This window comes from Poecile atricapillus, chromosome 16 (assembly GCF_030490865.1).
Source record: "Poecile atricapillus isolate bPoeAtr1 chromosome 16, bPoeAtr1.hap1, whole genome shotgun sequence".
Taxonomy (NCBI): Eukaryota; Metazoa; Chordata; class Aves; order Passeriformes; family Paridae; genus Poecile; species Poecile atricapillus.
The window spans coordinates 10535453-10547976 of NC_081264.1; the positions used below are offsets into that span (position 1 = coordinate 10535453).

The following is a 12524-nucleotide window of genomic DNA, read 5'->3' on the forward strand; positions in this document are numbered from 1 at the left end:
ACAGGTCCAAGAGGTAAAACTCTCATTGGTCATTAAACCAACACATCACCGTTATTGGACAATTAGGAACTACACCCCTTGACTGTTTCTTGCAAGAAAACAACAAGGATCCAAACAACACCTGCAAAGGTTGTTGTCCTTCTCCAAGGACTGTCTGGATTCCTCCTTATGATTTCTCAGGCCAGAGTGAGAACTAGTTTCACACAGGACTGTCCTCCGTGACTGCTTTCTTGCATTCAGCATCCATAGGAGTATGCTGGAGCCACTGGATAGAAAAGAGCTGGAGAATGTTTAAGGTTTTCTTATCTGTTCCTACATGAAAAGGTAGATGACCCATCATTGTACCTGTCATCTGGCATCATGACACAAGTACCAGCCACAAGTCTCTTGCTTGTTTCAGCAGCAGCAGGGAGGATATTTTACCAAGAGGAATATTAATAAAGCAATTAAACGTATGACAGCTTCTTCATCTCAGTGCCCTGAACACAAGTTGTTGTTGTTGTTATTTGAAAAAGAAAAATTTTATTCTGTCAACCAATTCTGTTCTTGTTCCTTACAAGAGAACTCTTGACCACAGAAAAGAACAACTGAGAAAAAAAATGACAGACTAAAGAGAAAGTAATTTTTAAGAGCTAGGGATGAGTAAGAAAGACCGAGCTCCAGCACTGACCAAAAATGGAAATGGCAGCAATACTGAAATAGAAGCAGCATGAGAATAAACTTCCCTTTCAGAGGTACATTAAATAAATCCTTCTTCAAATTACTTTCTAAAAAAGGGTTTTCAGCATGATCTCTGTCCCTCCATCAATCCTATGATAAAAGTCACCAACCCTCTGAGATAACTGGAGAGACTGTTTTGCACTAGTCTAGAGAAGTCAAGACTCCCAATGCTTACATTTCTGCTTTGCTGAAAATTAAGTTGACTTCTTTGTCTCAGCTCATCATGTTCTTCACTGCTATGCCCTGAACTAGGGCACAGAGGAAAAAAGGAATTTTCCTATCAAGTACCTGGATGCACGCATATTTTATATGGATGTGTACTCACATCACTTTCATCTCGTTACTGTTGGGTACTTTAAAATTAACCTGCTCCACCTCAAACCACACTGGCATCCATAGCCCTCAGAGAAACCCAGGGACCAGGTTCTGCCACACATCCAATGTACATCCAATGTACAAAGACAACATCCCACACATGCACAGCAGTGCAACTGCTCCCCCCACCATGAACAATATTCCACTTCTATCTTCATGACAGATCCAAGCCTAGAGTGTTTAAAGAAGCTGGAAAATAGAGAAACTCCAACTCCTCTCCCCCCTCCAAGATAGAAAACAACAAAAAAATAGCTGTTTCTGCCAAGCAAGTACTGAATACACTGCATTCCATTTCATTAAAACAATTATTCAAAAGCTAGCCAAGAATTACATAAAGCTTCCTCCCTGCACCACCCCCAGCCCCTTCCTTCAACCCCTCCTCCCCAGCAGCCTCCCAACCCTGCCAGGACAGGACCACACCAGAGACACTGAACACCTCGCATCCCACTGGCTCTCCCATCCCACACACAGCATTTTCCAGACCCAAGCAATACAGTCAGGGGGCTCCAGCAGATCCACACAGCCCAGAAGGTCTCAGAGTTTCACATCACCACAGCCATACCATGGTGATGTTTCAAGTAGATTTCTCCCTAGCATTTGATGGGTGAGTAACATCCAACAAATGAAGCCCTTAACCAACCCTTATAGAAAAATGAATGATAACCTAACAGATTTTCTCTCTAATTCACACCAAGGCTTTTTTAAGCACGACCACAGGACAGAAGGTGCTGAAGGCACTGAATTTAAGCAGTTAAGAAGTAGAGGAGCAGCAGCTGTGAGGCACTGCCCAAGCAAACTGCTCAGGATAGCCAAGCAGCAAATCTCAGATTAAGCACAAGCAGGACAGATTGAAAACTACAAGCTTAGGGTTATAAGAACCTGACTGACAAATTCATCTCAAACTCCACACAGCCACTGCACAGCTCTCAGCCTGACTGACAGTGCTGAGCTCCTCATCTTTCACAGGAGAAAGAAAAGGCAGCTTCTTCAGGCCAATGCAGCTCACCCACTCTCAGCACTGAGTTGGCCACTGATAAGAGATTTCATGACGTGGATGAAATGGCATTTCATTCCCTCCCCCAGTGCTCCAGCTCTCTGCAGGGATCCTGTCTAACTGCTGGAGCTGCTCACAGCCAGGCAGAATAGTTCCAGCTGTGTGTCACACTGCCTGACCAGGCCTACACAGCCCAAAAAAAGTTTCCCATATATAACCATAAAATGAACAGGAGCTTCAAACCAGAAGTACCAGAAGTACAACTCTAGGCTCTTGGGGATCACCTCTGCCCAAAAGGGGTCTTTTGCTAGCAGCAAAAAAAACAAAACAAAAACACCACCAACCCAAACCTAGTCCCAAGAAGGCTGCTGGTGCTGAGAAACAGAGAGCAACAGATGCAACTAATGGTAAAACAAGATGAGCAGCAGAGACCAGCCAAGCCATCATCTTATTCCAGCTCATGGGGCACCAGTAACCTCAAGTGACATGCAGTAGCCTTAGGCTTTTTTGTCTGACCCAGCTGAAATTAGTGGCTTCAACCCAAAAGAAACCTTTTCACAGAGAAGCTCTGAACTGGTTTAGAACCATGAAAGAGGATAAAACAAAGGAATACTAAGCCCCTAATCCATTGCAAATTATTTACAGCCCTCTTGCCCATGACCTTTTCTACCTCTGGCTTCTTTTACTACCTCCTGCTCTTATTAAAACTCAGCCTAACCACGGTCCCTGAACCACCACAAAGTTCTCCATAGCAAAAAGTTAAATTCTCTGTTCACCTTCCTCTTCAGCAATGGAAATAAAGCAAGATCCTGTGAGGCATCTAGACAGACACAGGATTAATTCTGTCTGCCAGCTCAGTTCTGTGACAAAAACACGGGACTGGTTTATTCCTGGAGCCCCCATACAGTCTGATTTATATAGCTGAGCCATTTAAAGCACAATTCCCCATGCAGAGTGTCATTCAGAAGGTTTATTCCCTGGAGCGCCATTTGCTTTTTTTGATGTTCTTCAAATGATTTGCAAAATGTTAGAGGTTTAAACACATGCAATAAACAGTAAAAAAACCACAAGAAATCAAGCTACAGTCCGCTGCATGCTGCCAGCCAGCCACTCAGTACCTCACCCAGCAGAGCCATCTAGGCAGATGTGCACATGGTAATAAGAACACTGTGAGAAGTGGCACGACAAGCTGCATTGGACAACTCCAGACTATTTCATCATCATTTAAATAACTTGAACTCAACTTGTTCACAGTGTAGAGACAGTCCAGCTCAGGGAAAAAGGAGCCAAGCACTAACAATGCAGGCTGCCTCCCCCTGTGGCCTGCCATAAGTTCTCTTGGCTCCTCAGTTTACAGTTGTCTCAAACTGCTTAGATAAATTTCCCATGTAAATTCAGAATAGTTACTGTCTGCAAAAAAGAAAAAGCTGCATTTGTGTGAGCAGAATAAGAGTTTACCAGACTCCTAAACAGCACAAACATATAACCTCAGGGACTCAGTTCCTGTAACCAAAACACCAAACTTGTTCCACAACACTCCAGTTACCATTTCAATTTGTTTGCTTCATTGGGATTTAAAAACACACACGTACAAAAGAGAGAGCATGAATTTTAACACCCATCAGCCAAGGGAGACTGTCCCCAGCCAGCCGGTTGCTACTTTTGTATTTGCAAAGAGAATGAGCATGAATGGGAAAAACAGCTAAAACTGATATGAGAAAGTCATTACCCAGCTCCTATTTTTATGGTATATCTTTAGAACACGACATTCTTTGAATGACTTCACAACGCTCTGTGGTAAAGGGACAGACTAGGGCAGAACTTCTGTGGGGAACTTGGAAGGGAAAGGAAATCTTTTCTCCCTACTCACAGCCTGTCATAACAGGGGGTGAAGAAAGGATGAGCAATCAGATAGGCAGAAGGAGCATTCAACAGGGCTGAGAAAGAAATAAAAACTTGTAAATCTAATTCAAACTTGCCACTGTAAACTTTTCCAGCAATGGTGACAAGAAAAGCTTGAAAGAAGCTTTGCAGCTGGAAGCTATTTCAGAAATACAAAGATCTCAACCAACATAACCACACTTTGCAGGTAAGGAGTAATTACCCCTGTTTCACAGACAGAGAAACAACATGCCTTAAGTTAGGGTACATTTTTGAGGCTGTGGATAAATGGTTACCTTATGCTATATTAAACATAACCCACAGCTAAAAGAGGTGGCCTCACTTCCCAGTCCACCGTCCATGTAAGAAAATGCCTTTGTGAAGAATCAGCTCACTGACCCAGTTAACCGTCCAACACTTATTGTGGACACAAGCAAGGGAGATGGCCACAGGGAACACCTCAGGAGCCAGCACTTAAATCAAATGAAATCAATTTGATATCACAACTTAATCTCTAACCCATTCAACTTCAACCCAAGTGGAAAGCAATGGAGCCACTTCTTGCTTCTACTCTGCACTACTGGATGTGGTAATCCTGCCACAGATGAGAGAGTTCCCTACTTACCATTTTAAAATGAAATATCCTAACAGTCATGATAACCTGTACTCCCAGGATTTGTTACTAAACCTCAGTTAGTTAGGACAGGCCTGAAGTGAGCAAGGAACTCATTCCCTAAACCTCATCATCTTATCACAGCGTGAGAAAGCTTCCCACAGACAATGTCTCACTTTCAGGCAGCTGGAATAGAAGAGCATCTTCATTAACAGCTTCCGCATCAGACAGAAAGGGACACACAGGACCAGTACACAAAGAGGGAAGTGTAGGCTGAGACCAGAGCAGGAAACTGGGACCAGAGATCCTATTCACTCACACTGATTTTCCACTAGCACACACAACTGCATTCAGAATCTGCTCTGGCTCTCTCCAAAGCTGCATCAGATTCTGGATATCACAACTAACACATTAGTTCAATTCAAACAGATTTGTTTTGTGGCCATGGACAGGCATTTTCTCCCCTCTAGTTACAGAGTTTTAATAGAAGGGATTTATCTGTCTGTCTGAGCAGCAGATCAGAAAATCAACTCTGATCTAAATAGAAGTGCATTATTAGTCCTTGTTCTGCTGCCAGACTTTAAGATTTTAGCTGTCATTTCTACAGTTTCACAACTTTTTTCATATAATAGATAGATTTCAAAGGACAAGGAGTGAGGAAAAATGGGTCCAGGGAAACTGAAGTATCGCGATTCCCTAGGAAAGAAAGAACAAGGAGAGAGAGAAAGTTGTAGATGTATGAGAAGTTTCCCGTTTGTTTCTCTAGTGGCAGAGATGGTGTCAGAGGATCAGTTTTAACCAGGAGGGCAGCTGAACACTTGGGATAAGTTGACCTCTCCCAGCAAGGGACAAAGGAGCTAAAGACAGCACAGAGTCCGGCCTTTCCGTGGAACTAGAGCAACAAGAAAAGAAGGCTCTCTCTGCATCACACACTGCTTGAGGCAGAGGACTCCCTGTCTGAGTTGCTCAGGACAATGAAGTCCCTGTTTTACGAGGGGTCACAACAGCTAAGGAGCTGAAACAAGTCAGAACCCCATTGTGCAGAGCATTAGTTCTGTTTACAGCCATCTCACCCAGCGGCAGGAAGGACTCAGAAATCTGAGCCAGTAGAAAGCCAAGGCACCAAATTACTTTACCAGTGCTTCCCCCCAATACCATTTCCTGGGCGTAGCTGACCATGAGCAATTTCACAGCAAACTTTTAGTCAAGTGAGCCCAAAACCCACAGCATATGACTCCCAAACTAAAGGAACTGGGTCAGAAACAGGCAAGCATCCCCCTCTGGAGAGGGACAGACAGCACCACCCTGCAGCGCACAGCAATCTTCCAAATGTTAGGACAGATGACAGATGGAAACACATGCACCTCCTTCCACACTCCCATGAAAAATCAAGATTGCTTCCCTTTAAAGTCAATCTTGAGAGGATTAAGCACTGAAGAGAGGGTGGATTAGAGTTCCTAAAACAGAGGAAAAACAACTAATAAAGCAAAATCTCCTGTGCCCCTGAACTATGCACCCAGAATTGTGAAGCCAAGTTGCCAGACAAACCTTATGCAAAAGAAAAATCCTTCTAGAAGTGAGCAAGCACACCTAAAAAAAGCAGCTCACAATCTAGTTGACATGGACAGCCAAAACACTGCCATAAATATGTCCCCATTAAACAGATGTAACTTCTTTGTAGAACACCTTTTACAAGCTCCAGTGAATGCTGTTTTGTTTTTGATTGCAAAATCCAGTTTAAAATATTTGAAGCCTTTGAAAACAAAAATTAAAAAAAAAAAAAAAATAACAGTAGAGAAGTGAGAATTTCATCAAATGAAAGCTTCTAAAAGCCGCACCTTTTCTGTTCAGAATTACCAGAAGGTTTCCCAGTAGTATTTGCAAACAACCCCTTTCAGAAAAAGGCTGTAAAAAACTTTGGGAGTCAAATCAAACAGGATCTGACTAAAGCAAATGTAAAGTTTCTCTTCTATTTCTCTCACCATAAATACATGACACATCACACAAATTAGGTTTCCTCCTCTGTGGATCTGTTCCCTCATACTACTTAGACAAGGTAGCACCACAGAGCCAGTAACTCAACATCTCATTCAGCATCTCAGAGTGTCTGAAACAAGAATGTGTGGATGGTCACTTGGGTGCTGGAAGCACAGCAGTGCTTTAGCAATTCCCTAAAGGGGCAGGAGCCCCAAGTCTGGATTCTCACTCTTTAGGACAAAGCTGTACTCTCTGTGCCAATTTACAGCACTGCAGAATGGCAAACTCATCCAGCAAACTTCCTGTCAAACCCCAAGCACATCTGCAAAATGCACTTCCTTAGAGAGACAGCAGGGACACAATCTAGACAAGCCTGGCCAGCTGCTCTCCTCCCTTTCCCACCACGGGCTGTCCTAGCTCACATCCAGCCCCAGCACTGTGTGTCCTGTGCCACGGAGGCTCCCCCAGAACAACAGGGTGCACACCTCCAGCTGCAAAGGTTCCCTGTGTGAGCTTCTTCAACACCAGGGAAGGGGCTAAAAACAGAATGAAGATTTTTTTTCAAATCCAAATGAATCCCCAAAGCAAAACAAATCCATCCTCATATGTTTCATAACCTCTCCAGTCCAAGCACAAAACTGAGGTACTTCTGGACCTCCATTTGACAGTGGACAAGTACACACTAATCAAATATTCCAGCTCTAGGAAGAGGGAGGAGATTTTTGACAAAGGGAATTAAGGACAGAAACACCAATGGTCTCTGTGAGGGGTTCCCTCATGCCCAGCAAGGCCCTTCATTCACTGCTCATTTCTGCACCACACAGATTCAGAAGTGAGGTGTGGAAGCATCTGAGCTGATTTTATTTGACATCACCTCTGAACCTGCCAGTCCTGGCCCAATACCAAACTCCTTTTGGGCTAAAACTGTCCCTGGAAGCAGAGCAGCTTTGTCCACATGGCACTGTGCCTGAACCAACAAGTCCTGCCTAACCAGCTTGACTCTGGACAGAGCCAGTGCAGACGTCTGTATCCATGGCACAGTTAATCCACAACTCAGATAATCCACCCATAGATAATGAGGAAAGAAAAACAAACAACTCTCACTTGTGTTCGAAAGTCTGACTTATTTCAGGGGAGCTGTATCAGCACAGCACTGTTCCATTATGTGTGCATCCCAAGGTGAATGGCTTTAGAGCAATAAGTGAGCCATTTTGGGACTAACAATGATTCACAGAGAGAAAACAGCTGGTGTGCTTTTCCATAGTGAATTCTGTACACCACAGAAAAGCTCAGAGAAAGGGTCACACTTTTTTTTTGTTCAGCTGCTTACTGTTAATTAGATCTTGTCCAGTCTGAAAGGCTGCACAAAAATTGAGACAGACGCAGTGTAATTAAGACTTGATGAAATCACATTGCTCAGACTAAAAGTTCTACTTTCCAAGTCAGATCACAACTTTAACTTTTGGTTGTCCCAATACACTTTAGAGCTCAGAAGAACAAACCAGGCACAACTGCAGATCTTTTTCACCATTTCTTTGCAGTTCACCTTTAATTCTCCTATAGAAGAAAGAAAAAATGTCAAGGGACTGCTGTAGCCTATTCCAACAACTGGGAAGTCACACTACCACTGTCCAGGAATGCAACTGTTGCAGGGGGCTCAGTCCAGCTCCCATGGTTTACTAAAGATCACATTGGTGAGACATTAAACTGGCCCTACACAGACCTGTATGCCTGTCTTGAAGGGCCACTCAGCACGTCAATATACAGACTGGGTGAATCCTGTTCTGACTAGCAATGCATTCCTGAACATGCTAGGAACTTGCACCAAATCTCCAAGAGATAACCAGAATGAGGGATACAAGAAAAGGTAAACAGAGCTGTCTTCACTTAAAGGAACAATAACCATGAGAAGAAGCTGCAGTAGAAATTACTTCTGTTTCCACCAACAACTACTTCACTCAAGCAGAGGGTAAGGCTTCACTCCCCAAGGATGAATCCTTCGTGGGCACACCTTTCACCAGAAAGCCACACAGCAGATGGACTCCTTGCCCTGTAAGTTTTATCATTAGCCCAATACAAAGTCTGTTTTCTGAAGGTGTGACCACCAGCTTTATGCCAGCACCGTAATGTGAGCTTCCAGGTCCAGGAATAAACCTGCAGTTTTCTTGGACTATATGTCAAAAGAACGTCTGGTTTCTATTAAAGGTAGGATGGAAGTAACGGATCACAGCCCCTCCCGAGTGTCTGAGTTAATCAGTTTCATAAGCGGAACTCAGTCGCCCTAATGCCTCCCAGAGCACAAGGGATTTTGGCAGATCCACACCCTTTTCCGGCTTGGTACCAAAGGGAACTCAAATTCTCTAGATCCTTCCCTTGAGACCAGTCGCCTGACATTTCTCCATTACACAGTTTCGGGAAAATGTATAAAGCAGCACACCTGGGAGAAGCAGAGGGAGGACGAGCTCCGCGTCCGGCTGGGCTCCGCTTACCCCCGAGAGCTCCCCGCTCCATACCCGCGCAAAGTTCAGCTCTCGCCCAGGAACAGGCTGGAGAGGCTCCGCCGGGGCAGGGGAGGAGGTGTTTGCTGAAACCCGAGTACGCTCCACGCTGCTCCGGGCACGGGAGCGCAGGGCGCCCTTCCCGGCCGGGACAGCCACCCCCTACCCCGGCTGCGGCCCCGGGACAGCCCAGTGGAGCGGTCCGGCTGCGGGCGGCGGCGCGGGGAGCCGGGCTGGCAGCGCGGGGAGCGACACGTCCCCTGACGCCGGCAGGCGCGGCCCGAGCCCCGCGGCGCCGAGGGGCGCAGCGTGGCCGGGCGGGCCGCGGCCGCCGCCGCCCGGGGCGCGGCGGGGCGGCGGCTCCCGCCGCGGGGAGCCCGCGCGGCTCGGAACTCACCCAAGTCGTCCATGGTGCCGCCGTGCCCGGTGCCGCTGCCGCCGTGCCCGGTGCCGCTGCCGCGCCCGGAGCCGCTCCCGCCCCGCCGGTGCCGCCGCCGCCTCAGCGCCCGCAACTTTCCCGGCCCGCCCCCGCGCGCGCCCGCCCGCGCGCCCCCGCCGCGCGCCCCGCGCCGCCCCCTGGCGGCCGGCGCGGGGAGGACAGCGGGGTCAGTGCCCGGGCCGGGCTGGGAAAGCGCCCCGGGAAACGCCGGGAGAGGCGGCAGAGCCCCGAGCCGGAGCCTGTCCTGCCGCACAGGAGCCCGCCCGCTCGCCTGCGGCCCCACGCGCGTCCGACACTCAGCAGGAACGCGACACCAACCCTGCGCTGGTCACTGGAGGAGCAGGAGCCTTTCCCAGAGGAATGTCCTCCCCGGGCAGTGATGCAGTCCCCTGGGCTTGTTCGGTGCTGCGGTGGGGCTGTGCCCCAAAACCTTGAAACAAACATTTCAGCGCCTCAGCTGATTTTCCCCATCTCAGGGAAGCTGGGCGGCAGAAACCTTTCCTGAACAATTTTCCACAAGCTGTGGCCACCATGAAGGAAAGTCACCAGCCACTTCTCTTTTGCTGTGTTCAAAGACCGTAACAGCCCACCTGGATTTCTCATGTGATGATCTTGAGCCATCATTTCCCAAGTGCTTTTCCTCTCACACCTGTTTAAAACAACACTGCAAGGCAGCAAAGTCCTTGCTTTGTTCGAGCCACAGCACAGCTCAACCCTCCTCATCAGAGCTACTGTTTCCCACTGTGCTCCAGCCAAGCTGACATGGCAGTAAACGGAGTTGCTCAACCCAAGTGTTCACCTCTTAATCTGATGAGAGACACAACAAATAATATCAGTGTGGGAACTGCCGAGGATCCAGGAAACATGACTCTTGTAGCTCTTTTCCTTACAAAATTACTACCAAGTCAGAGAATGTTCCCAGAACATGTCCTGTTGTTGAGCTGAGATTACGGATTGTCTTTGAATAAAACAGAGACTGTGAGGTCAGCTGTGAGCAATCTCCAGTGCTGTATTTTTCACTCTCTAGGCACAAACATGACCAGTTTCCCCTGCTAGCACAAGTCAGACATCATTATTTCCTGTGTTAAGTCATGCTTTAATGGGAATTATCGCTAGGGGGGCAGGGAAATATCTCCTCCCTCATCCCAGCCAATGCTTACAAATAGTGAACAACCTCCAAGAAATTCATTCCAGTTTTTACCCCAAATCCAGGACTTGTCAGAAAATAATATCCTTACTAAGTACAACACAAATATAAAAAAAAAACTTTCATTGCATGCTTCACCGTCCATGCCAAATATCTCAGCTGACATCCCCCTTGCTGGTCTCCCTCAGCAAAATGTAAAATGTTATTTGGAGGGACTGTTAAATATTCTCAAAATCCATCACTGGCTGTACAATGTCAACTTCAGGATGCATTCACTAGTGCTGACTGGTCACAGAGCAGACCTAAGGTCATTAGAAACATGTCCTTCCCTGGGATCTGTATGTTTCCTCCAGCAACATGTGACAAGCATGTGCCTCAACTTGGGTTGTATTTTTACCTCTGCATAAATGAAGTGCCTACTGTGCTCTGTTCATATTGTAGCCCAGCATGCAGTTTTTATTTTCAGCTTCCTAGGGTGTCCTTTGGGAGTCTGGAAGTGAATGTAAATCAAGAAAGCAGTTTCTATTGTGTCTCAGGGCTGAAATTAAGCTGTCATAGTACCAGTTAGGGTTGCACCCACAAGAACTGGGTTGTGTCCAAGCTGCTCAGTATTAAAAAAATAAAGTAATTGCTTCTAAAGCTTTGTCTATGGCTTCAGCACTGCTTTGGAAGGGTTGATGAGGTGGGAAGGCAGGGCTGTCCCATAAGTGATACTATCCTCTAGGCATACTGCTTTTAAAACCAACGTGCTCATAGCCAGCTGCTGTTCATAACTGAGTTCTTCACATATACACACACTGACATTTCTTACTTAAAATTGCCAGTCCCTAACCCTCCTGTGAGAGCTGAAGGACTAGGGGCAGAAAACCACAGCTGCCAAGACAACTTGTCAGTGGTGTGGGCTCAAGCTAAACTTACCCTGTCCTTCCCAATGCCTTGAACTCCTGTTTCCTCATCATCTGCCTGCTCTCTGCCTCAGACTCTCCCTGACTCGTGAACACTGCTTGCTGCTAGAAATACACAGACCTTCCTCTTACACTGTGCCCTGCGGCTGAGACACATTACGATTCACCCTTGTCCTTCACAGAAGTGTAACAAGAAGTTACCACCCCCATTTGCTGATGGGAAACAGGGCTGGGAACTGGAAATGAAGTTAGACAGTGAGTCAACATCAACAAAAGCTTGGACTTTAGGGCTTCCTGTCTCCACACAATCTGTGTCCAGAGTATTCCTGTCTCCACACAATCTGTGTTCAGAGTACTTGCACAAGGCATTTTTCCCTCTTGTCAAGAGTCATTTACCAGTTACAGACCGAGTCCCTCAGAAGGCAGCTTAACCCACTGACCACACACAAGACCCTCAGTGTCCATGGATTAATTGTCCACCAGTCGTCTGCCATTTCAGACTGGCTGCCAAACAGGAGTGATCCAAGCTCATTTCATAATACCACCAAAGAGAAGCATCATTGTTTGTGATCTATGTCAGAGAAGAGAAATAAAGCTACACTGGCTTGTGAGGTGTGTTTAGAACTTACCTTTGCACTTTCCAGAGAGTGACTTGAAACTGCAGAGCAATGGCAACGCCCTCATTGCAGTGTGTGCCCTCTGTGCTGTGCCACGTGAACATCATGCAAGGGGATTTAGCTCTTTCTTCAGGTGAATGCAAGGGAAAAAAAAAAATCAATCAGAGCTTTAAAATTCAGGCAATAGCAGTAAATCACAAGATGGAGCTCCAACATTTGAGGTCCAACTTCATGTTTGTTGAAAAGATCTTTTAGAGCAAAATGAACAAATTTGGTTTCTGACATAAGATGTAGGACATGACTTTGCAATGAAGATTGAAAGCACCACACCAGGGCATTATCACAGATAATTCTGGCA

At 46.4% G+C, this 12524-nt stretch overlaps 1 protein-coding gene across 6 annotated transcripts in view; it reads right to left on the reverse strand.

The window, feature by feature from the left end:
• PXN (paxillin) overlaps positions 1-12524 on the reverse strand; it is a 49458-nt gene that overhangs the window by 35550 nt on the left and 1384 nt on the right. For 2 of the 6 annotated variants that reach the window (XM_058851199.1, XM_058851198.1), the window contains exon 1: positions 10088-10258. In XM_058851199.1, coding sequence (XP_058707182.1) covers positions 10088-10220 — 133 coding nt within the window. In that variant the 5' untranslated portion in view covers positions 10221-10258. Of the gene's footprint in view, positions 1-9455; positions 9590-10087; positions 10276-12178; positions 12294-12524 lie in introns of those variants that run through there. The other 4 variants (XM_058851200.1, XM_058851203.1, XM_058851201.1 and 1 more) reach the window with 4 other exon arrangements.